Here is a 25,428-nt window from a genome sequence, read left to right on the forward strand (position 1 = left end):
AGAGGGGAAGAAGACAGTATGTCAGAGAGGGTGAGGGACCATGGCCCGCTGTGTTAGTTCACTAGGACCTCCCTATCCATCTCTGAATGAGGCTTAGAGGGGAAGAAGACAGTATGTCAGAGAGGGTGAGGGACCATGGCCCGTTGTGTTAGTTCTCTAGGACCTCCCTATCCATCTCTAAATGAGGCTTAGAGGGGAAGAAGACAGTATGTCAGAGAGGGTGAGGGACCATGGCCCGCTGTGTTAGTTCTCTAGGACCTCCCTATCCATCTCTGAATGAGGCTTAGAGGGGAAGAAGACAGTATGTCAGAGAGGGTGAGGGACCATGGCCCGCTGTGTTAGTTCACTAGGACCTCCCTATCCATCTCTGAATGAGGCTTAGAGGGGAAGAAGACAGTATGTCAGAGAGGGTGAGGGACCATGGCCCGTTGTGTTAGTTCTCTAGGACCTCCCTATCCATCTCTAAATGAGGCTTAGAGGGGAAGAAGACAGTATGTCAGAGAGGGTGAGGGACCATGGCCCGCTGTGTTAGTTCACTAGGACCTCCCTATCCATCTCTGAATGAGGCTTAGAGGGGAAGAAGACAGTATGTCAGAGAGGGTGAGGGACCATGGCCCGTTGTGTTAGTTCTCTAGGACCTCCCTATCCATCTCTAAATGAGGCTTAGAGGGGAAGAAGACAGTATGTCAGAGAGGGTGAGGGACCATGGCCCGCTGTGTTAGTTCTCTAGGACCTCCCTATCCATCTCTGAATGAGGCTTAGAGGGGAAGAAGACAGTATGTCAGAGAGGGTGAGGGACCATGGCCCGCTGTGTTAGTTCACTAGGACCTCCCTATCCATCTCTGAATGAGGCTTAGAGGGGAAGAAGACAGTATGTCAGAGAGGGTGAGGGACCATGGCCCGTTGTGTTAGTTCTCTAGGACCTCCCTATCCATCTCTAAATGAGGCTTAGAGGGGAAGAAGACAGTATGTCAGAGAGGGTGAGGGACCATGGCCCGCTGTGTTAGTTCTCTAGGACCTCCCTATCCATCTCTGAATGAGGCTTAGAGGGGAAGAAGACAGTATGTCAGAGAGGGTGAGGGACCATGGCCCGCTGTGTTAGTTCTCTAGGACCTCCCTATCCATCTCTGAATGAGGCTTAGAGGGGAAGAAGACAGTATGTCAGAGAGGGTGAGGGACCATGGCCCGCTGTGTTAGTTCTCTAGGACCTCCCTATCCATCTCTGAATGAGGCTTAGAGGGGAAGAAGACAGTATGTCAGAGAGGGTGAGGGACCACGGCCCGCTGTGTTAGTTCTCTAGGACCTCCCTATCCATCTCTGAATGAGGCTTAGAGGGGAAGAAGACAGTATGTCAGAGAGGGTGAGGGACCATGGCCCGCTGTGTTAGTTCTCTAGGACCTCCCTATCCATCTCTGAATGAGGCTTAGAGGGGAAGAAGACAGTATGTCAGAGAGGGTGAGGGACCATGGCCCGCTGTGTTAGTTCACTAGGACCTCCCTATCCATCTCTGAATGAGGCTTAGAGGGGAAGAAGACAGTATGTCAGAGAGGGTGAGGGACCATGGCCCGTTGTGTTAGTTCTCTAGGACCTCCCTATCCATCTCTAAATGAGGCTTAGAGGGGAAGAAGACAGTATGTCAGAGAGGGTGAGGGACCACGGCCCGCTGTGTTAGTTCTCTAGGACCTCCCTATCCATCTCTAAATGAGGCTTAGAGGGGAAGAAGACAGTATGTCAGAGAGGGTGAGGGACCACGGCCCGCTGTGTTAGTTCTCTAGGACCTCCCTATCCATCTCTGAATGAGGCTTAGAGGGGAAGAAGACAGTATGTCAGAGAGGGTGAGGGACCATGGCCCGCTGTGTTAGTTCTCTAGGACCTCCCTATCCATCTCTGAATGAGGCTTAGAGGGGAAGAAGACAGTATGTCAGAGAGGGTGAGGGACCATGGCCCGCTGTGTTAGTTCACTAGGACCTCCCTATCCATCTCTGAATGAGGCTTAGAGGGGAAGAAGACAGTATGTCAGAGAGGGTGAGGGACCATGGCCCGTTGTGTTAGTTCTCTAGGACCTCCCTATCCATCTCTAAATGAGGCTTAGAGGGGAAGAAGACAGTATGTCAGAGAGGGTGAGGGACCATGGCCCGCTGTGTTAGTTCTCTAGGACCTCCCTATCCATCTCTGAATGAGGCTTAGAGGGGAAGAAGACAGTATGTCAGAGAGGGTGAGGGACCACGGCCCGCTGTGTTAGTTCTCTAGGACCTCCCTATCCATCTCTAAATGAGGCTTAGAGGGGAAGAAGACAGTATGTCAGAGAGGGTGAGGGACCATGGCCCGTTGTGTTAGTTCTCTAGGACCTCCCTATCCATCTCTGAATGAGGCTTAGAGGGGAAGAAGACAGTATGTCAGAGAGGGTGAGGGACCATGGCCCGCTGTGTTAGTTCTCTAGGACCTCCCTATCCATCTCTAAATGAGGCTTAGAGGGGAAGAAGACAGTATGTCAGAGAGGGTGAGGGACCATGGCCCGCTGTGTTAGTTCACTAGGACCTCCCTATCCATCTCTGAATGAGGCTTAGAGGGGAAGAAGACAGTATGTCAGAGAGGGTGAGGGACCACGGCCCGCTGTGTTAGTTCTCTAGGACCTCCCTATCCATCTCTAAATGAGGCTTAGAGGGGAAGAAGACAGTATGTCAGAGAGGGTGAGGGACCATGGCCCGTTGTGTTAGTTCTCTAGGACCTCCCTATCCATCTCTGAATGAGGCTTAGAGGGGAAGAAGACAGTATGTCAGAGAGGGTGAGGGACCACGGCCCGCTGTGTTAGTTCTCTAGGACCTCCCTATCCATCTCTAAATGAGGCTTAGAGGGGAAGAAGACAGTATGTCAGAGAGGGTGAGGGACCATGGCCCGTTGTGTTAGTTCTCTAGGACCTCCCTATCCATCTCTGAATGAGGCTTAGAGGGGAAGAAGACAGTATGTCAGAGAGGGTGAGGGACCATGGCCCGCTGTGTTAGTTCTCTAGGACCTCCCTATCCATCTCTGAATGAGGCTTAGAGGGGAAGAAGACAGTATGTCAGAGAGGGTGAGGGACCATGGCCCGTTGTGTTAGTTCTCTAGGACCTCCCTATCCATCTCTGAATGAGGCTTAGAGGGGAAGAAGACAGTATGTCAGAGAGGGTGAGGGACCATGGCCCGTTGTGTTAGTTCTCTAGGACCTCCCTATCCATCTCTGAATGAGGCTTAGAGGGGAAGAAGACAATATGTCAGAGAGGGTGAGGGACCATGGCCCGTTGTGTTAGTTCTCTAGGACCTCCCTATCCATCTCTGAATGAGGCTTAGAGGGGAAGAAGACAGTATGTCAGAGAGGGTGAGGGACCATGGCCCGCTGTGTTAGTTCTCTAGGACCTCCCTATCCATCTCTAAATGAGGCTTAGAGGGGAAGAAGACAGTATGTCAGAGAGGGTGAGGGACCATGGCCCGCTGTGTTAGTTCTCTAGGACCTCCCTATCCATCTCTGAATGAGGCTTAGAGGGGAAGAAGACAGTATGTCAGAGAGGGTGAGGGACCATGGCCCGTTGTGTTAGTTCTCTAGGACCTCCCTATCCATCTCTGAATGAGGCTTAGAGGGGAAGAAGACAGTATGTCAGAGAGGGTGAGGGACCATGGCCCGCTGTGTTAGTTCTCTAGGACCTCCCTATCCATCTCTGAATGAGGCTTAGAGGGGAAGAAGACAGTATGTCAGAGAGGGTGAGGGACCATGGCCCGTTGTGTTAGTTCTCTAGGACCTCCCTATCCATCTCTGAATGAGGCTTAGAGGGGAAGAAGACAGTATGTCAGAGAGGGTGAGGGACCATGGCCCGCTGTGTTAGTTCTCTAGGACCTCCCTATCCATCTCTGAATGAGGCTTAGAGGGGAAGAAGACAGTATGTCAGAGAGGGTGAGGGACCATGGCCCGCTGTGTCAGAGAGGGTGAGGGACCATGGCCCGCTGTGTCAGAGAGGGTGAGGGACCATGGCCCGCTGTGTCAGAGAGGGTGAGGGACCACGGCCCGCTGTGTCAGAGAGGGTGAGGGACCATGGCCCGCTGTGTCAGAGAGGGTGAGGGACCATGGCCCGCTGTGTCAGAGAGGGTGAGGGACCATGGCCCGCTGTGTCAGAGAGGGTGAGGGACCATGGCCCGCTGTGTCAGAGAGGGTGAGGGACCATGGCCCGCTGTGTTAGTTCTCTAGGACCTCCCTATCCATCTCTGAATGAGGCTTAGAGGGGAAGAAGACAGTATGTCAGAGAGGGTGAGGGACCATGGCCCGCTGTGTTAGTTCTCTAGGACCTCCCTATCCATCTCTGAATGAGGCTTAGAGGGGAAGAAGACAGTATGTCAGAGAGGGTGAGGGACCATGGCCCGCTGTGTTAGTTCTCTAGGACCTCCCTATCCATCTCTGAATGAGGCTTAGAGGGGAAGAAGACAGTATGTCAGAGAGGGTGAGGGACCATGGCCCGCTGTGTTAGTTCTCTAGGACCTCCCTATCCATCTCTGAATGAGGCTTAGAGGGGAAGAAGACAGTATGTCAGAGAGGGTGAGGGACCACGGCCCGCTGTGTCAGAGAGGGTGAGGGACCACGGCCCGCTGTGTCAGAGAGGGTGAGGGACCATGGCCCGCTGTGTTAGTTCTCTAGGACCTCCCTATCCATCTCTGAATGAGGCTTAGAGGGGAAGAAGACAGTATGTCAGAGAGGGTGAGGGACCATGGCCCGCTGTGTCAGAGAGGGTGAGGGACCATGGCCCGCTGTGTCAGAGAGGGTGAGGGACCATGGCCCGCTGTGTCAGAGAGGGTGAGGGACCACGGCCCGCTGTGTCAGAGAGGGTGAGGGACCATGGCCCGCTGTGTCAGAGAGGGTGAGGGACCATGGCCCGCTGTGTCAGAGAGGGTGAGGGACCATGGCCCGCTGTGTCAGAGAGGGTGAGGGACCATGGCCCGCTGTGTCAGAGAGGGTGAGGGACCATGGCCCGCTGTGTCAGAGAGGGTGAGGGACCATGGCCCGCTGTGTCAGAGAGGGTGAGGGACCATGGCCCGCTGTGTCAGAGAGGGTGAGGGACCATGGCCCGCTGTGTCAGAGAGGGTGAGGGACCATGGCCCGCTGTGTCAGAGAGGATGAGGGACCACGGCCCGCTGTGTCAGAGAGGGTGAGGGACCATGGCCCGCTGTGTCAGAGAGGGTGAGGGACCATGGCCCGCTGTGTCAGAGAGGGTGAGGGACCATGGCCCGCTGTGTCAGAGAGGGTGAGGGACCATGGCCCGCTGTGTCAGAGAGGGTGAGGGACCATGGCCCACTGTGTCAGAGAGGGTGAGGGACCATGGCCCGCTGTGTCAGAGAGGGTGAGGGACCATGGCCCGCTGTGTCAGAGAGGGTGAGGGACCATGGCCCGCTGTGTTAGAGAGGGTGAGGGACCATGGCCCGCTGTGTTAGAGAGGGTGAGGGACCATGGCCCGCTGTGTCAGAGAGGGTGAGGGACCATGGCCCGCTGTGTCAGAGAGGGTGAGGGACCATGGCCCGCTGTGTTAGAGAGGGTGAGGGACCATGGCCCGCTGTGTCAGAGAGGGTGAGGGACCATGGCCCGCTGTGTCAGAGAGGGTGAGGGACCATGGCCCGCTGTGTCAGAGAGGGTGAGGGACCATGGCCCGCTGTGTCAGAGAGGGTGAGGGACCATGGCCCGCTGTGTCAGAGAGGGTGAGGGACCATGGCCCGCTGTGTCAGAGAGGGTGAGGGACCATGGCCCGCTGTGTCAGAGAGGGTGAGGGACCATGGCCCGCTGTGTCAGAGAGGGTGAGGGACCACGGCCCGCTGTGTTAGAGAGGGTGAGGGACCATGGCCCGCTGTGTCAGAGAGGGTGAGGGACCATGGCCCGCTGTGTCAGAGAGGGTGAGGGACCATGGCCCGCTGTGTCAGAGAGGGTGAGGGACCATGGCCCGCTGTGTTAGAGAGGGTGAGGGACCATGGCCCGCTGTGTCAGAGAGGGTGAGGGACCATGGCCCGCTGTGTCAGAGAGGGTGAGGGACCATGGCCCGCTGTGTCAGAGAGGGTGAGGGACCATGGCCCGCTGTGTTAGAGAGGGTGAGGGACCATGGCCCGCTGTGTCAGAGAGGGTGAGGGACCATGGCCCGCTGTGTCAGAGAGGGTGAGGGACCATGGCCCGCTGTGTCAGAGAGGGTGAGGGACCATGGCCCGCTGTGTCAGAGAGGGTGAGGGACCATGGCCCGCTGTGTTAGAGAGGGTGAGGGACCATGGCCCGCTGTGTTAGAGAGGGTGAGGGACCATGGCCCGCTGTGTTAGAGAGGGTGAGGGACCATGGCCCGCTGTGTTAGAGAGGGTGAGGGACCATGGCCCGCTGTGTTAGAGAGGGTGAGGGACCATGGCCCGCTGTGTTAGAGAGGGTGAGGGACCATGGCCCGCTGTGTCAGAGAGGGTGAGGGACCATGGCCCGCTGTGTTAGAGAGGGTGAGGGACCATGGCCCGCTGTGTCAGAGAGGGTGAGGGACCATGGCCCGCTGTGTCAGAGAGGGTGAGGGACCATGGCCCGCTGTGTCAGAGAGGGTGAGGGACCATGGCCCGCTGTGTCAGAGAGGGTGAGGGACCATGGCCCGCTGTGTTAGAGAGGGTGAGGGACCATGGCCCGCTGTGTTAGAGAGGGTGAGGGACCATGGCCCGCTGTGTTAGAGAGGGTGAGGGACCATGGCCCGCTGTGTTAGAGAGGGTGAGGGACCATGGCCCGCTGTGTTAGAGAGGGTGAGGGACCATGGCCCGCTGTGTCAGAGAGGGTGAGGGACCATGGCCCGCTGTGTTAGAGAGGGTGAGGGACCATGGCCCGCTGTGTCAGAGAGGGTGAGGGACCATGGCCCGCTGTGTCAGAGAGGGTGAGGGACCATGGCCCGCTGTGTCAGAGAGGGTGAGGGACCATGGCCCGCTGTGTCAGAGAGGGTGAGGGACCATGGCCCGCTGTGTTAGAGAGGCTTTGTGGAAATGAGTTGCAGCAGGTTTTTTTCTTTTATTGTATTATTTTATGATGTGAAGCACTTTGTTACTTGCATTGAAAAGCACTATAAAAATAAAGGCACCAATTATGTAGGTTCGCCAAAAGTTAGCAAATGTTCATAAAAACTGTAACTAAACTTGATCATCAATTTCCCTGAACAATTAGTTATTTTCAGAGGCTTAATCCTGTATGTGTGTTGTTTACCAGAGGTACCCCCAGCCTCGTGGGCAGAAGAAGAAGAAGGTGGTGAAGTATGGGATGGGAGGTTTGATCGTCATGCTGCTCATCTGCATCGTTTGGTTCCCCCTGCTTTTCATGTCGCTGGTCAAGTCCGTGGCCGGGGTGGTCAACAAACCTCTGGACGTATCGGTCACCATCACCCTGGGAGGCTTTCAGGTATGAATACTGTGTCAAATGCAGGGTTTGGGGCAATTCCATTTATTTCTGTTTACCTAATGAATTGACTGAATTTAAATGGAATTGACACCCTGGTTGACAGTATCAGTTCTTTATTGCCATTTGAATTTTGAATTTGACACATTACTATCTGATTTTAGTATCTTAACGTTGGTATCTCTTCCTTCAGCCCATCTTCACTATGAGTGCCCAGCAAAATCAGCTGAAGGACATCAGCAAAGCAGATTTTTCAGACTTCATGAATTCGTACAACTACATTCCGGTAAGAAAACCACCCATTTTAAAGCTTGCTTTCTGAATTTTAGGCCAGATTTCTCAAGCTTTTCAAATATCTTTTGAAACTATAGGTTTGAATACTATTACATTCTGGTTTGAATATATTACTGTGTATTACTATAATTAAGGCCTTTCTTCTCCCACTCACCAGGGACTTGCAAATGTAAGTATTGTGTGTTTTAATATTTCTATACTTCTATCCATGCAGTCAGCGATGCAGTTCTTGGAGGCATACACGTCAGAGGATGTGACTGTGGCGGAGCTGGAGGGCAGTTCCAATTCCTTGTGGACCATCAGCCCCCCCAGCAGGAAGAACCTTATGGATGTTCTCAGCAAGGAGGAATACTTCCCTGTCACCATGTCCTGGACCATCCAGAGGTAAGAGAACCAGGGCCCTGTTCATTAGGCACCAAAAGGGAAGAAAACAGACTGAAACAGTCCAATAATATAATCATTTTCATTAGCGTTGCAAAACGCTTTCAACTGTTTTCCGTTGCGTACCCTGATGAACACTAACCTGGAGGAACCAATACTTGAATGCACACATGTATGGAAACATACTCACTTACTATCGGAGTGAGAACCAAACCTCTATTCAATCCGCATCATGGAAGTTCGACTTTACACAGTGAATTAAATTTATAGGCAATGTTCACGCTTTAGCGGAGGCTGCATTCACGGTAAACGCTGCATATGTCGGCTCAATCGGAAATGACTTTTTACATTTCCATCGGGGAATCTGTAACGCTTCAGCTTTACAGACTGAATAGAGCCACAACACTCACACACTTCTTAGAAACTCAAAGGCGTTTTGAACTGTAACTTGGTCAAATAACTTAGTAACTACAGTGTTGTGTAGGTCCACATAGATTACATAGTACTTCAGAGACGTAAAATATCTGTTGAGATATCTGCCCATTTACGAGTGCACAAAGTAATATGTATGGGAAAGAATGTGTGGTGTACTATTTTTGACTTGCAAAATATCTACTGTCTGTAATTGGGATTTTTCTCTCTTCAACAGGAATCTCAGTCTTGGAGCCAAAGCTGAAGTTGCGACAGATAAACATGTAGCATACCTTGATATGACAACACGACAAGAGTTAGTAGATCTCCTGAATGGGACCAGAAACCAGGCTGTGTAAGTAGCCTATGCTAAGGGAAACAGACTACGACTTTTCAGGCTTAATTAAGCCTTCATAACCCCTTCATAAGGTCTTTTATAGATGCTTGATAAATTATTCATAATTAAAGTGATGCTCCACAACTTTGTATAATTTGAGACAGCAGTTTTGAAAGTGGTTCTCACGAGCCAAAACGGGTCCCAGTTTGAATTGTGTACTACATCATCCATTTTTTTTGTGTGTGCAAATTGTATGATATGTTACAAATCCAACTCGTACAATATGTTCTGTTTTGTTGAGATTAAGATCCCGGACTGCATCTTTAAATGTCCTGTCTCTTTCTCTCCCCTCCTCTCCAGGGTCATAGCACAAGTCTTCCCATGCTTCCTCAGAGCTCCCAGTGACTCCAATGCCAAACCTATAGAACAACTCCATAAAGGTAATGCACAAATCCTTAAACCTGGAATGACTTCATATGGATAGAAACATTTAGATTGTCCTGAAATGAACACTTGTGTTTTGAACTGACGCATCGCCCTCTTATTACCGTTGATGTATTGTTTATGATATCTCCATTTCAGACAACGGCTACAAGAACATCCTGCTCGACCTGGAGAGAACCCACAACAGCAGTGGTGAGATCCAGGAGTGGTGGATCGTAGACCAGCCATCGGCGGGACAGATCCAGATGAGGGGTGCGGCGGTGGGGAAGAAGAGAGAGGCAGGCCTCCAGCTCTACGTGTTCAGTGACAAAGTCAGCCCGCCCAGTCTGGGCTTCCTGGCAGGATACGGGTGAGTGGAGGATATCTGACGTTCTGACTTGGGTCATGTAACTCATGTTCAGTGAGACACACAATCATCATTTTGGATTGTTTGTCAGGCAATACCAGCTCATTTCAAAATGTTGTGTTGTGCTTACTGGACACAACCCTGGTGTTGCTTTCTAAAAGGTTTCGTGCATTTATATTGCTTTATCACTAGTCATAAGCATGTATGTGCCTTTTTTAATGTATTATAACAAGGCTTATAATGTGTTATTTTGTCACTCACCGGCAGGATCATGGGCCTGTATGCATCGGTGGTGCTGGTCATCGGCAAGTTTGTGCGCGAGTTCTTTAGCGGCATCTCCCATTCCATCATGTTTGAGGAGCTGCCCGCCGTGGACCGCATCCTGAAGCTGTGTACCGACATCTTCCTTGTCAGAGAGACGGGCGAGCTGGAGCTGGAGGAAGACCTATATGCCAAGCTCATCTTTCTCTACCGCTCACCAGAGACTATGATCAAGTGGACCAGGGACCAAAAAACTAAATGACAGTGCCACCTAGTGGGGGGCAGAGACATGAAAAAAGCACAATCCAGCAGGAAGTAGCTATCTCGCTATGCTCCATGTATTTTGGTGGGATGGTATTAAGGGACCCTCTCCCTATCAAGCCTGCCATGAAAAACAATGACCTACACATGAAAGGGGACTTTGAAGAACAGCGGTGGCTGGTGGCACTTTAAATTAGGAGGACGCGCTCATAGTAATGGCTGGAACGGAATGAATTTAGTGGTATCAAACACCTGGTTTCTATGCGTTAGATATCATTCCATCCATTATTATGAGCTGTCCTCCCCTCACCAGCCTCCTCTGTAAGAAGCTGTTTTTTGTTTGTACTCGTTTAGTACAACTCTGAAGAATTGCAGCCATCAGTCAGTGTGTTTGAGATGTCACAGACAGACAGGGAGACAGACTGCAGCTGTCCCGCCTGCCTCCAGACGTCTGGCCTTTTTCCTATTGGGAAACATGAACCAAGGGTTGTGCAATATACTGATAGCTGGCTGTAAACTTGAACAGACATGTTTTCTTGAGCTAACACGGGAGAATGGAAAAGAGAAGAGAAGCGGGCAGCGACTGAGAAACACTTGACAAGACAACGAAGAGAGGTTGAAGACAACCCACTGGTTTAATCAACGTTGTTTCCATGTAATTTCAATGAAATTACGTTGAACCAATGTGCAATAGACGTTGAATTGACGTCTGCGCGCAGTGGGAAGTTACAATAATTTGTTGCCGTTAATTTTGTTTCTACAGAGAAATCAAGGGAGCTGTGGCAGACATCGTTCTCAGGAAATGTGTATCATCTCACCAGAAAGGGATTACGTTTTTGGTTGTTTGAACCTGTAGTACACCTAGGAAAGAGAAACAATAAAGGGGAAAAAAGTGATTAACACTGTATAGAGATTAGAATTATATTTCTATATTATGGAGCATGTCCATCTTGATGGCGCCCCTATAAAGACCTAAGAATTGAGGGCCTAAATACAGATACTGTCGTTGACGTGTGTAACCTGTGTCGGTTATATTTGATTGCTTGAAAACCCCTTGTTTTTGACATGTTATTTTAAATGTACAAGTTCATATGTTCAACCAAAATGTGATCAAGGCCATCAAATCTATGCATTGGAAAATGCAGCACCATGTGTAAGTGAATAGATTGTTTTCATGTGTAAGGAATCTAGTTTGTGACGTTATCGAGATTCAGTGACCTGAATGTAACAAATGTTTGAAAGCTGACCTGCTGCCATTTTATTCCATTCCATGACTTGATTCAGTAAAAACACTGAGGGCATGCCACAAACATCAAGCCTGCATACTCCACAAGACTTGACACACATTTTAAGATTAGTTGTAAACATAAATCATCATCTAGCTTTCAGTCAGTTCCAAAGTACAGGCATAACATATAATACAAATGGAAAGGCATTCTGAATGTACAATAATATACCAATTACCCAAATATATGATTTTCTAAACAAATTTGATTCATTATAAGTGCCTTCACACACAATAGTAACTGAAATGGCTGCTTTCAACACTTCATACTGTACAAATTCAGAAATCATCTCATCCACCCCTTTACGCATCAATCATTGAAGCACAGAGTTTGATATTGTAAGGTGAACGTGCAAATCATTATTTTCACACCGAGTATCTTGTTGCATACTGTTGTAGATTGAATGAGAAAACACCTTGATGATCCATTGAGGCAAATACAACAAATACATTACCAAACCTAGATCAACATTCAAAATCAAATGTTTTATATCACTTCAAATGTAGCAAAATATACATTATTTTACAATCGCAGTAAACCCCAAAAGGGACAAATAATATATCTTTAAGTAGTGTTTGATTATTTTCCACAGTGATATTATATTACCATGCTTATGTTATTGTTATGAGCATAACTCGTTGTTATGCTTGATGGTTAGAGTGCCTACAGTTGTACATCTGGCGATGGGAGGCAAGGCAAAGTTCACGACCCCCTGGCATGCTGAGAATGGGAGGGGTGTGGAAGATTCCGACACCCATCCTTAACAGGTAACTGGAAGTGCTCTGGTCCAGACAGGAAGTCCAGGTTCTGTGGCTAACATAGCCCACCAGCGTACTCATCCTCATCAGCCTCCCCTGCCTCCGCTCCTTCCCCAGCATCGGCAGCTGAAGCAGGAGCCTTCTTCTTACCCCCCCCTGGAACCCTCAGGCTGATGGACAACTTTGCATACTGCAAGACAATTGGCACTGTGGTCAGGTTATGGCAAGTTGTCTCTACAGTATTTGTTTCTCAGAAGTGTTTCCTAAACCTCTCATTGAGTACCCAAAGCCAGTTCCATGTTTTTGATCTCTTCCTAAACTATTCAACTAATGAACTAATCAGAAAACCCTTGGTTAGTTTGAGTCAGGTGTGTGTGTGTGTGTGTCTTTCTGGAATTGATCAGGAGAGGTTTAAGAAATAGCTCTAAAGAAATGTCAAATATAATAAATCGTACAAAACAACAAGAAAGCAGGGTCTAGATGGGTGACGCAGGTAAGCAAGCAGTTGGACTGCTATTGTTTCTATTAATAAATTACTCTGCATTATTCAGGCTAGCCTGGAAATGCATCTATGGGGTGGCTAGGAGAAAGGTTTCATAAGGAAAGGACAGGTCATGATTCCATACCTTTTAAAGACCTTAAATGTGATCAAAGGAGACAACAGAACCCAATTGAGAGAAGTAGATACTCAAATGATATGATGACATGCGAATGATGGTTACATACAGTATAAGCCACAAGGCAGAACACTCACATCATTGTCCATGTACTTGAATAAGGGCGAGTTACAGACGCAGTGCACTTGGTCCTCATCCTGCTCATCGTAGCCCTGCAGGAGCTGCTCCAAGGCAATACAGTCCTCACTCCCACTGAAGCCTGGCAGACTAGGGTCAAAGGTTAGAATGGTCAAGCATAGGGTTGCAAAATTCCGGTAACTTTCCCAAAATTCCCAGGTTTTCCAGAAATCTTTCCAGAAATCCCGGGTGGAGTATTCACAGATTCCGTGCTTATTACCTCCTGACTCCAGGAATATTTCAACCCGGGATTTCTGGAATTTGGGGTAAGTTACCAGAATTATGAATCCCTAGTCAAACATAACAAAATTCATAACCTTCATATTTACCTTTTAGTTAGACAAATGTAAAGTCAGTACCTGTAACTCTCTCTAACACATTTATCTGCTGCTACGAAGTCATTTCTGTGAAGGTGGACTAGCACTTGGGCAATGGTTTTCTGAAGAAGAAAATACACAGGCAACCATTTGGTTTTAATCTTCACAACAGGGGTAATAATAACAGAGTCTGCTCAGTTTTGAACACGGTCAATTGTCTTTATCAGGCTAAATAAGTGAAAGATCCTTAAACACACCTTAAAACACGTTGGGTAATTCTCTATTTCTTTATACATGTTCTTTTCCTTCTGAATCGACACTGCTGCTTCATCAAGCCTGACGGGCCAAAAACAACAGTTAGCCGGAAGGGAATGAGTAGGAAAGGTAGAACAATCTGTAAAGCAGGTGAGAATTTACTTGTGTTGCCTGACGAGAAGTCTTGATGCTTTCCCCAGCATCTCTACAGCTTGACGTAGACGGTCTTCATTCTACAGAAATATACATTCATCATATCAAGAATATTTTGATTGATTTGGTCACTTTTCATCACATTAATATATAGCCAATATCAATGAAATAAGACTGAGATTCCTGCAGATGTGACCCTGAACTGAGGCTGTGGCTTGGAAGCAACTCAATGATTGGTGTTCTCTAGAATCAAAAATTCAAGTCGTACCTCAAACACTGATGCAGCTTTCTGGTACAGATCCACTGCTTTTGCTAGATCCTGTGATTCGATTAGCCTGGAAAAAAGAAAAGTGCAACTTTAACTGAAGTAGCCTAAGCATCAAAACGAGGAATAACAACGAGCATCATCAGACGTTTACAGTGACATGCCAATGTTGACAGGGAATTCATTTTGAGAGACCGTCTAAGACGATCAATATTGGCAACCGGTACGTACTTTCCAGCTCTGTCGAGGGCCAAGGCTGCAGTGTCTGGTGTGCCATTCTCTACATACATCATGCTTGCTCTCTCAATATACTGGATAGCCTCTGGTATCCTCTGCATGTCCTGGAGAGAAAAAAACATGTCTGTCAATGATTAGCGTTAGTAGCTAGTTAATATTAAAACCGTAGTCATGTCATGTGTCAAAAGCGTCTGGCTAAAAACAAAGCCTTTAATCCAGAAGGGGGCAACAAAAACGTAAAAACTATGGCACATAAACGCAACAGTAAATTTCACCCGACCTCTGATAACAAGTATATATGATTGACAATAATGTTTATCACATTAAAACTAACCTTGAGCATCATACCAGCTGCCTCAAGTGCTCTGTAACAGAAAGATCTCCTTAGCAACATTAAATACAACCAGACGTAGACAAATCAGTGTCATTCTGGTTCTATTAATATCATTACATAAGATAGGCCTAGATCTTTTATACTCACTTGGCTGCATGGAAAAGTCTGTACATTGAGTTGAGTTAAAGAAAACGTTGATGTCATTATCAGATATTTGTGGGCCACAATGTTCAAATACAGCATATACAATTACCTTGTTCAAAACTAACCTGCAAAACCATTTATAAGCCTCCCTCCCCATTGGCAGCGAAAGGATACGTTTTGTTGTTGGTATGTGCCTCTGCCTCTTGCAGGTACGCCTCCTTCGCTTCTTCAAGCATCTTGGCATTTTTAAAGGCAACAGCTGGGCGAGAAGGGAATGCTTCATTATGCATTTATAATAAGCCAAATCATAAGAAAACTTGAGCAACACTTCTGCAATATAGCCTAATATTACTGACAGCGTGCTAATGCCCAACTAGACTATCAAATGTTGTTGTAGTAGGGGACATACATTCAGGTCCAAATTGTTGCTGCATAGAATGTATGAACCTCTGGGATACAATACCTGCTTTTGAGTACTCTGATGCAGCACTGTCATAGTCAGGCTTCCATTTCATGAAGCTAGTCTTTAAACTGTGGGAAAAATGAATCATATTCCGTGTCAAACATTACAGCAGCATTGCCTCTGAAAAAAAAGTTACATCCTATGGCAAATCCATATGATTGTAATACAGGTATGGACGCCCTAGTATTGATGAAGTGATACCGACAGGCTTAACTGCAGTGCAGCTCAGCTGGCTTCCTACCTAGAATGGCAAGCTAGCTTGTTAAATTGAAAATACCATTCCTATGCTATTTGTTTTATACATAGGTACTTTACAATACACGATTACCAATACTATGATAGTGGCTGACTACCTACTGTAATAGCTCAAACGCAATCTAGCTAGCTAACGTCATCTAGCTAGCGAGATTTCCTTACTATTTTTCAGCCTTGGCAATGTGGTCGTGCGCCTCGTTGATTTTCGCAGCCATCTGGTCCAGTGGCAGCTCTGCTGTGTAGTCTACTAATAATGTAATGAAACAATTATTAATATTTAAGTTCTCACTGGCTAAAATGTAGTGAGATGTTGCCGTTACTGGTTTCAGGAGACCTTTCCTTCATCAGTGTGTTGACTACGGAAGCTCGTGAGTTGCATTTTATTTTCTACTCATATACTGCGACAACGTTACAATGTTGCACCTACTGGGCAATAATGTAATAGTTCGTTTTTTTTCTCAGTTGAACGCCCTTCCTAATCCAGAAAACTAGTCTTCTTTCATCAATTCAATTCAAGGGGCTTTATTGGCATGGGAAACATATGTTAACATTGCCAAAGCAAGTGTGGTAGATAATATACAAAAGTGAAATAAACAATAAAATTAATCTCTATTTGCAATGCATTATGAAATCTCCAGTTATTCATTTATATAGCCTACAAAATGTATAATATAATTCCTCTATTATTACATGTATTTTATAAATCCTTTTTACACTAGCAGTTGCAAAGTGCTTTACAGATACCCAGCCCAGAACAAGCCATGCAGAGGAAGAAGCAGTGGCCAGGAAAAACTCCCTAGAAGGAACCTAAGAAGAAATCTAGAAAGGAACTAGGCTCAGAGTGGTGTCTAGGCCTCATCTGGCTATTATTATTAGTGAAACAATTGTTTCTACTATTTTCTATGTGATAAGCTAATAAATTGGTATAGCCCAGTCGAATATATCACTGCCAAACCAGTAGACATGGCCTATCACATGATACCAATTGACAGTGTTCTTGGCACGGGTTCACCTGAGCAGGGCTCCTGTGTCTGAAATGGTAACTGTATCTTTAAGGCGCTTGCCTACCCCTGTCTGCTTTGTGTAGCGAGTGTGGAGAGTCACGCCATCAGAACATGCTTTAATCCTGAAAGGTAGAGGTGGAAAAGGGGTTAAGAAACTTTCACCTCTGGAGCAACAATCGACTAGTTGGGCAAGGTGAGTTTGATGAGTACTACCTTTATTATATTGTTAATCGGTGTGCGTTTTTGACCAAGACAAAAACGGCATCCTTTCTTCCTAGTTGGTTGATGTTGAGAAAAGGTGTTTATAGCTTTGGATATGCCTCTCCAAAACACGAGGTTAGTTCATAAACGGCGCCTGAAAAGTGTCAGACTTTTCATACAATTTATCCAAACTAAGTGTTTAATTTTAGGATAAAATGTAACTTTCCTTCCTTATGTAACCCTGAGGTCTTTAAAAGGGTTGCGCTACTTGAATGATCAACATGCTATTATTGAATTAGATTACCGTAATAGCTATACAACGTTTAAATGTATTCAGAGTTTAAGATTAAATGCGCATCAACCTTTGTAATTTAGTTGCCAGCAAGCGGGAAACCAATGTTTGCATTGCAGTGGGTCTGACGACTTTGGGATTTGTGTAGAAAGGGAATAATGCCCCTTTAAAGCAAACGGGCAATTTACCATAACAATTGAATCAAAGGGATGGTTCTTTGACACGATTTTTCCTGCGTTTTAATAGTATGTTTGAGTCCCGATGACGTCTAGGTATTTTGTTAATGTTGAATAAGGGGTACATTCCAAATTCTTGTCTGAATCTTTGTTTTTTTCGGTGCAGGATACCGTTGTTTCGTGCGTGTCGAAAATGAAGTCCACTCAATTTTTACTATCCACTGCACTTATTTTCCTTCTATCTGGACTTTCCATGATTACCGCCTGCAACAAGGCTCTCTGTGCCAGTGATGTCAGCAAGTGCCTCATTCAGGTAAGAAGGCTAAGCTCTTAGTGCGTTTTTTAAAAGGCATTCGGTTTAGGTAAACTTTTGTCTCATTAATACCATTTTTCTGTTACTAAATCACTTTGAGAGAACTCTATGGAATTTCTATAAGGAATCTCTCATGTCTTTTCAGAGTAAATTGCCACTGCCATAGTGTTATGCCAATATTGTATATTGTAGGACTTGATGCAACTCCCACTATGCATTTCCACAGTGTGTATGTCATTTTACATGAACCTAAAATCTCTACATTCTCTCTATACTGGAAACATGCATACAACCATAACAGCACCTGTACACTAAATTAACCCTTCTGAGAACACTCAACTAACAAAGCGGAGATACTAAAAATGTACTCGATATTGGCTTGGCTTACAATCAGGCGCATGTTTTACATTTCCAGCCACACAGTGTCTTCAAAGGATGTAGCCTAGTCTACCTTGGCTGTACATGCGATGGCCAATGGAGATTGATATCTGTATACCTTCCATGGTTGCTGTTGCAGCCACAACCACACTTCACTGTGTGCTTAGTTAGCTCCATCCCTGTGCACATCTGGAATTTGACCTCTGCTCTCCCTTTGAACTGCCCTCCCAGCCGCACTGGAGGAGTCACAGAACATGCAGCTTAAGGTCGGCCCACTCCTCAAACATACGCAGTTACACACACCCGCCCGTAGTGATTTCTAACAGGATATGTATGGCTTAGTTTCTTGTTTGAGTCAACCATGACGTGCTCAATACACAAAAATAATGTTATATTGTTTTGGCGCTCATGTAACAACTAAAGCCAGACTGAGACTACTGTATTGAAAGAATGTTTGCACAACATGATCGAAGGCTTAAATGCATACAAGAGTTATGCAAATGTGTGCCACCTTCACTGTCTATTGCTGAATTTCTCTCTTACTTGTGAGTTATGCACTTATGTACATCAGTCCTGCCACATACATAAAATGTGACTATGTTATAATATACATTGTGTGTTTTGTGATGTACAGGAGCTGTGTCAGTGCAGGCCCTCTGATGGGAACTGCTCATGCTGTAAGGAGTGTATGCTCTGTCTGGGCACACTGTGGGAGGAGTGCTGCGACTGTGTAGGTAGGTGCCAGAGTTGTACAGTTGTGGCCAAAAGTTTTGAGAATGACACAAATATTAATTTTCAAAGTCTGCTGCCTCAGTTTGTATGATGGCAATTTGCATATACTCCAGAATGTTATGAAGAGTGATCAGATGAATTGCAAAGTCCCTCTTTGTCATACAAATGAACTTAATCCCCCAAAATGATTTCCACTGCATTTCAGCCCTGCCACAAAAGGACCAGCTGACATCATGTCAGTGATTCTCTCGTTAACACATGTGTGAGTGTTAATGAGGACAAGGCTGGAGATCACTTTGTCATGCTGATTGAGTTCAAATGACAGACTGGAAGCTTCAAAGGGAGGTGCTTGGAATTGGTGTTCTTCCTCTGTCAACCATGGTTACCTGCAAGGAAACACGTGCCGTCATCATTGCTTTGCACAAAAAGGTCTTCACAGGCAAGGATATTGCTGCCTATAAGATTACAACTAAATCAACCATTTATCGGATCATCAAGAACTTCACGGAGAGCGGTTCAATTGTTGTGATGAAGGCTTCAGGGTGCCCAAGAAAGTCCAGCAAGTGCCAGGACAGTCTTCTAAAGTTGATTCAGCTACGGGATCGGGGCACCACCAGTACAGAGCTTGCTCAGGAATGGCAGCAGGCAGGTGTGAGTGCATCTGCACGCACAATGAGGCAAAGTCTTTTGGAGGATGGCCTGGTGTCAAGAAGGGCAGCAAAGACGCCACTTCTCTTCAGGAAAAACATCAAGGACAGACTGATATTCTGCCAAAAGTACAGGGATTGGACTGCTGAGGACTGGGGTAAAGTCATTTTCTCTGAATCCCCTTTCCGATTGTTTGGGGCATCCGGAAAAAAGCTTTCCGGAGAAGACAAGGTGAGCGCTACCATCAGCCCTGTGTCATGCCAACAGTAAAGCATCCTGAGACCATTCATGTGTGGGGTTGCTTCTCAGCCAAGGGAGTGGGCTCACTCACAATATTGCCTAAGAACACAGCCATGAATAAAGAACGGTACCAACACATCCTCCGAGAGCAACTTCTCCCAACCATCCAGGAACAGTTTGGTGCCGTACAATGCCTTTTCCAGCACCTTGCCATAAGGCAAAAAAGATAACAAGTGGCTCGGGGAACAAAACACCAATATTTTGGGTCCATGGCCAGGAAACTCCCCAGACCTTAATCCCATTGAGAACTTGTGGTCAATCCACAAGAGGCAGGTTGACAGACAAAAACCCACACATTCTGACAAACTCCAAGCATTGATTATGCAATAATGGGCTGCCATCAGTCAGGATGTGGCCCAGAAGTTAATTGACAGCATGCCAGGGCAGATTGCAGAGCTCTTGAAAAAAAAAAAAAAAAAGTGTCAACACTGCAAATATTGACTCTTTGCATCAACTTCATGTAATTGTCAATAAAAGCCTTTGACACTTATGAAATGCTTGTAATTATACTTCAGTATTCCGTAGTAACATCTGACAAAAATATCTAAAGACACTGAAGCAGCAAACTTTGTGGAAATTAATATTTGTCATTCTTAACTTTTGGCCATGACTGTAGAATTGAGTCACAGGATTTGGACTTGAGTCTGGCTCTTCACAAATTTGAGACTCGAGATGATAGAAAATAAAAACTTGAGACTTAACTTGGATCTTCGACTTGACTCATGACTTTAGATTGTCTGGCCAGGTTTTGTGGCACAGAGACTCCGTGGATTACTCTCTACGCAGCCAGAGTAGCCGCAGGCATCACACTTGCAAAACAAAAAGTTAGAAAGGAATGCCATATACAGCTCCCAAAAGTATACAGCTCCCAACATTGTTTGGGGATCAAGCATATAAACTGTTTGCTTTGCCATTGCCCCAGCAATGGGGCATCAAGCAACAATTACTAGCATAGGTCTTTTGTTAAGTCAAAATTGCTTGATATTGATCTTATGAAGCTTGCTTTTGGAATGAGTTAAAATGTATTATTACATAATCAAAATGTGTTGTAGACACAATAATGAAAAGGGCTGTTTGCTAGCCTCAATAAATAGGCAAAGATTTGTAGTTGATGTCATTGCATGTCTTGATTTATTTTATTTTTTTGACTTGAAATAACTTGGCTCAGCTCAACTTGCTCTTAAAATGCACGACTTGGAATTTACTCTAGACTCTGCCAGTTCTACTTAGGACTTGAAACTTTGACCATTTTGCTTGAGACTTGCTAGTGACTTGGTCCCACGTACTAGGTGCACATTTGAAAAGGGCAAACTACAACCAGGGTCAGAATGGATTAATGAGGATGGGTATTTGGTTTTTGCATCATATTGAGCTCCTCCAAATTCTTCCTTCCATTATTCACTGATTGTTCAAGGTAGTGCACCCATCCTATTTTACAAGTGTAGTGCAGTGAATATCATATGAACAAATAGTGGTTTATTGATGATCAGTAATTTATTGTAAAAGTATTTGATTTATTTACCAACTATCAACTTGTTCCCTGCATCCCATCACACAGGGATGTGTAACCCCAGGAACTACAGCGATACTCCGGCTACCTCCAAGAGCACGGTGGAGGAACTCTACCGACCCATCCCCTCACTGTTCCGTGCCCTCACCGAGGGCGAAGCACCTATCAACATGATGGTAGTATCCTTCCCCGTGGCTGAGGAACTATCTTACCATGAGAACCTGGTGTCTTTCCTGGAAACTCTGGAGGACCAGCACCAAAATGTCTCCCTGACCGGGAACAGTATCCACACCAGCTACGATAACACCCAAAGTACTGAAGGTAGGGAGGGATGAGCGGGTTGAATTTTGGGGACAATCATAGCTGCTGGGTATTCCATAATAAGATAATAAACAGAGCGGGGCACATCATAGTCTTACAATGATGCCTTTAATCAAAGTTTTAGTTCATCAGAAGACTCTAAAGATTCTACGATAGTTTAGCATTTGTCGCAAAAATATAATTCAAGTCATGGGACCGATCTTGTCATTTTTCACATATCATGTCTATAAGTTTCTATTGTGAAGCTCAGCAAGGTCACATAGGTAACATGATGCTCACAGGTTATGACTATGAACTACACATTGAAACATCCAGCCAAAAGAGGGAGGTTTAAATAAAATATTACTAGTCGCCAAAGTCGGTTTGCTGCCTAGTTAAATAAAATATTCTGGCAGATTGGGCACCCCCGTAAGTGCTAAAGATATGAACATTGGTCCATCCCACTATTTTAGGGAAACCCCAAGAGCCAATGAATAGCTCAAATCCCCGACAGTCTATTGTTTTAGGAGAGGGAGAGCTATAATGAAGTCATCGCTAAAGCTGCTTTGATCCGAGCTCGGTGGCTAGACCCTTCCATTAAAACACATGCAATCTCGGGCTATCTTTTGATGGGTTTAGTGGGCTGCTAGCTCTGCAAATTGAGTAGATTGCTGCTGGCCTTGTGGACTTTCATGTGCATCCACTCCATTTGTCTTCTACTCAGCAACCGGTCCTAGTGATTTGTAGGAACCTGTGTGTGAGGCCACTTGACAGTTCATGTAGGTTTAGTATTCTGATCATATTTCTGAGCAGGGAATTCCGAACGAGTCATATGGCTATGCCTACATTTTTAAATATGTCCAGTGTTTCCGGATTCCCTTTTCCCAGGGGACCAAGACAGAGTTTGGGAAACCCTGCTTTAGAGTACCTTCGTAAAGTGAAGACTAAGCATGTTTTCTGTAAACTTTTCAAATGGATAGTAGTAATATTTCCCAGTTGTATTCCTTGGAGAAATAAGCCCTTTGAATGCCATGTCTTTCCCCTCCACAGATAACATGTGCACTGTGGTGTACTTTGATGACTGCGTGTCCATCCGCCAGTGCAAGCAATACTGCGAGTCCATGGGGGGCTCCAAATACCGCTGGTTTCACAATGCCTGCTGTGAGTGTATCGGCCCAGAGTGCCTCGACTACGGCAGCAAAACTGTCAAGTGTATGAACTGCCTGTTCTGATTGAAGCCAATAGGACTGGCGACATTAGGGTACTGTGTTCAAACTGCCACAAGGGGGCACTATCTGGAGTAGCAGATGGTGAAGGTTAACTGAGGAATATGACTTTCATAATGCTTCAGTATTTTTATGTATTAATTATTTTTGCTCATTTTTATATTTTATAGGTTCTTTAGCAAATTAGAAATATATCGTTTTGAATTTTTTTCTAGTTAAGAGGAGAGGTCAATGTTTTAATGTGTAATGCAATGGCATTTTATTTTTGATGTCATGGAAAATCAGAGTAAATGCTATTTGTATAATTGTTTTATCACGTGTTATTTTAGGAAACAACGTCCATATTCAAACTAATAGCCAGCCGTTCACATGTTTGATTTTATATGTGCAGTTAAAATGATTTGTTTCATACTGTAAACATTATTTTAAATCAAATAATTTAAGATAAGTTCGGCCAGACATATAGGACATGTTTGGTACAGATGGGTTAAGTTCAACTGGCCAGACAGATGGGACATGTTTGGCTGACCAGATAGGATAAACACGGTTTGTACCGTGATGGAATTTTGTGTTTTCCAAGCCTGGAAAAGTTAGGACAAGTTTGGCCAAATATGATAATTTCAGAAATAAGTTTGGCCGGCTAGATAGGATAAGTTTGGCCAGATGAAACTAGTTCAGCTGGCTGGCCCGATAGGACAAGTCATCAAGACAGATGGGATATATGTTCAGCTGGCTGGACAGATACCCTATCTGGCCAATTGTCCAAACTTGTTAAGGTTAGCTCGCTGGACAGATGAGACGAGTGCAGCCAGATAAGTTTGGTAGGCCGGTCAGACAGATAAGTTCCGAGCTTCATCAGCCAACCCTAGATATTGGTTAATCAAATCTTCCCATACCGGCTTAATTTGGCATGCCTTCTTAAACAGCCAAACTTTATACGCATTCACACATCAAGTCTTCTCTTGAGTTGGGCTCAGGGATGGAACAACTGTTGAACATTTGAGTTGGTTGTAGGGGTAGGTCGAACTATGGGTGGAAAGGGAGAGAGGGGCATGCATCCCACATCAGTTGACCAAAATGTAGAATTTGTACTACCGGCCATTATGGGTAGCAATCATTAGAAGTGCTTATTATTATGCATATTATTTGTCAATTGTGGGAATAAATTAGGATATGCATGTTTTTTGAAATATGCAGTACAACTGAGGGGAAGGGGTTCGAAATGATGTTCGCTGCAGATCTGATTCTGTACTGTAGGTGGCACCATGTGCTCTTTTTAAAGGATGAGCCCATATCTCTTGAAAGGCCCTAGGATCCCTGCGGGCGGCAGGGTAGCATTGGTTAGAGCATTGGACTAGTAACCGAAAGGTTGCAAGTTCAAATCCCCGAGCTGACAAGGTACAAAATCTGTCGTTCTGCCCCTGAACAGGCAGTTAACCCACTGTTCCTAGGCCGTCATTGAAAATAAGAATTTGTTCTTAACTGAATTTTTTTTTTCAAAAAAGGGTTGGTCAGACATTCACCGGAATGACAACCCTACATGGGATGGGGGTGGAATATTGAAGGACAATTAGAGGTTTCCTTAGTCGCAGCTACGATATGCTTAACAGTGCAAATATTATGGTACAGTTTATATGTGCAAACAGATCCGCAAGGAAGGTGGATCCTTTTAAATATGCTATTGGACCTAAAACAGATGTCTCATTAACCATATATGATCCAAATAATGATGTTATATAACTTGACTTTACAGGCAATACATGACGCAATTATTATTGTGGGAGATTATAATACGGTTTTATAAGTACCTCAATGGACCGTAAAGGAAATCACACTACAAACCATCACCCTCATGCTCTTAAAGAAATGACAAATATTATGCATATATCTGAACTAGTAGATATATAGCGGCTTACATATCCTGACCTAGTGAGAGAAACATGGCGAAGGATCAATCAAGCTAGTCGTCTTAATTACTTTGTCATTGTCGCTGGCACCAAAAGTTAAGTGTTGATAAGGGACAGAATGCTGTCAGGCCATCAAATAATTGGTATAATTATAATACATTAGCAAAATTTTCATTTTTTTTCGCTTTCTCAGTATAGGGTATCTGGCCGAACTGGTTTTATCTGGCAAGCCGGCCAAACTTATCTTATTGGACCGAACACCAAATTTGTCCTGACGGGCAGGCCGAACTTTACTTACCTGTTCAGCCAGTCGAATTTGTCCTATCTATCTGGTTGACCGGAACGGCCGAACATATCCAACTAGACGTTGGAACATTGCTGCAGGGACTTGCTTCTATTCAGCCACGAGCATTAGTGAGGTCGGGCACTGATGTTAGGCTCGCAGTCGGCGTTCCAATTCCTCCCAAAGGTGTTCGATGGGGTTGAGGTCAGGGCTTTGTGCAGGCCAGTCAAGTTCTTCCACACTGATCTCAACTTATGCTATCTATAACTTATCCTAGCCGGCCAGACCCGATCTGACAGCTACCCTAATAGACAGCTACGAAGAATATAGATAAACTCTCTTGGTAAATAGTGTGGTCTACAGCTATACAAGCCCCATAAAGCTTCCAGAAGGGCAACACACAGGAGAGGACTGGGGGAAGTAAGGTGACTTCCGTGTAGTTGGAGACGGGGCCCGAGTTAAGAAGAGGGAGTTGAGTTTGTGTGCCCGACAGGATACAGCCAGAACCGGAGCCCAGAAGATGGTATCCCGGAGAGGGTCTCATGGGGGAGACCTATCCTTTTCATTTGATTTTTTATTTAATAAACTCCCTTGAAACCGAGCTAATCATACTCTGTCCGTGTCTGACCTGTGTAAACGTCTTGACCAAACCCCCTGGTCTGCCACAGATGGCCTACACCAGCCAAACCCGGATGAAGCTGGGCCAATTGTGTGCCGCCCTATGGGACTCCCAATCACGGCCGGTTGTGATACA

General features: G+C 45.7%; 3 protein-coding genes across 3 annotated transcripts in view; 2 read left to right on the top strand and 1 right to left on the bottom strand.

Moving 5' to 3' along the window:
* LOC109900166 (piezo-type mechanosensitive ion channel component 2) overlaps positions 1–11,305 on the top strand; it is a 158,704-nt gene extending 147,399 nt beyond the window's left edge. Inside the window, exons 45-51 of the mRNA XM_031836185.1 lie at positions 7,223–7,411; positions 7,602–7,694; positions 7,917–8,086; positions 8,733–8,849; positions 9,192–9,271; positions 9,414–9,624; positions 9,889–11,305. Coding sequence (XP_031692045.1) covers positions 7,223–7,411; positions 7,602–7,694; positions 7,917–8,086; positions 8,733–8,849; positions 9,192–9,271; positions 9,414–9,624; positions 9,889–10,144 — 1,116 coding nt within the window. The 3' untranslated portion in view covers positions 10,145–11,305. The remainder of the gene's footprint in view (positions 1–7,222; positions 7,412–7,601; positions 7,695–7,916; positions 8,087–8,732; positions 8,850–9,191; positions 9,272–9,413; positions 9,625–9,888) is intronic.
* A 72-nt stretch (positions 11,306–11,377) lies between these two features.
* LOC109899327 (gamma-soluble NSF attachment protein-like) lies at positions 11,378–15,790 on the bottom strand. The gene is made up of 12 exons (XM_020494470.2): positions 15,567–15,790; positions 15,150–15,217; positions 14,861–14,945; positions 14,690–14,707; positions 14,543–14,573; positions 14,203–14,312; positions 13,975–14,041; positions 13,716–13,786; positions 13,556–13,634; positions 13,341–13,420; positions 12,942–13,071; positions 11,378–12,377 (listed from the first exon to the last, which is right to left on the bottom strand). The coding sequence occupies exons 1-12, from the start codon at positions 15,617–15,619 to the stop codon at positions 12,243–12,245; spliced, it is 927 nt and encodes a 308-aa protein (XP_020350059.1). The 5' UTR covers positions 15,620–15,790; the 3' UTR covers positions 11,378–12,242.
* Positions 15,791–16,370: 580 nt separating this feature from the next.
* Positions 16,371–25,012, top strand: LOC109899326 (twisted gastrulation protein homolog 1-A-like). Its single transcript, XM_020494469.2, has 5 exons — positions 16,371–16,601; positions 17,244–17,390; positions 18,403–18,502; positions 21,007–21,279; positions 22,309–25,012. Exons 2-5 carry the CDS (start codon positions 17,271–17,273, stop codon positions 22,488–22,490), a joined length of 675 nt encoding a protein of 224 aa, XP_020350058.1. The 5' UTR covers positions 16,371–16,601; positions 17,244–17,270; the 3' UTR covers positions 22,491–25,012.
* The last annotated feature ends 416 nt before the right edge of the window (positions 25,013–25,428 follow it).

This window comes from Oncorhynchus kisutch, linkage group LG11 (assembly GCF_002021735.2).
Source record: "Oncorhynchus kisutch isolate 150728-3 linkage group LG11, Okis_V2, whole genome shotgun sequence".
Lineage (NCBI taxonomy): Eukaryota > Metazoa > Chordata > Actinopteri > Salmoniformes > Salmonidae > Oncorhynchus > Oncorhynchus kisutch.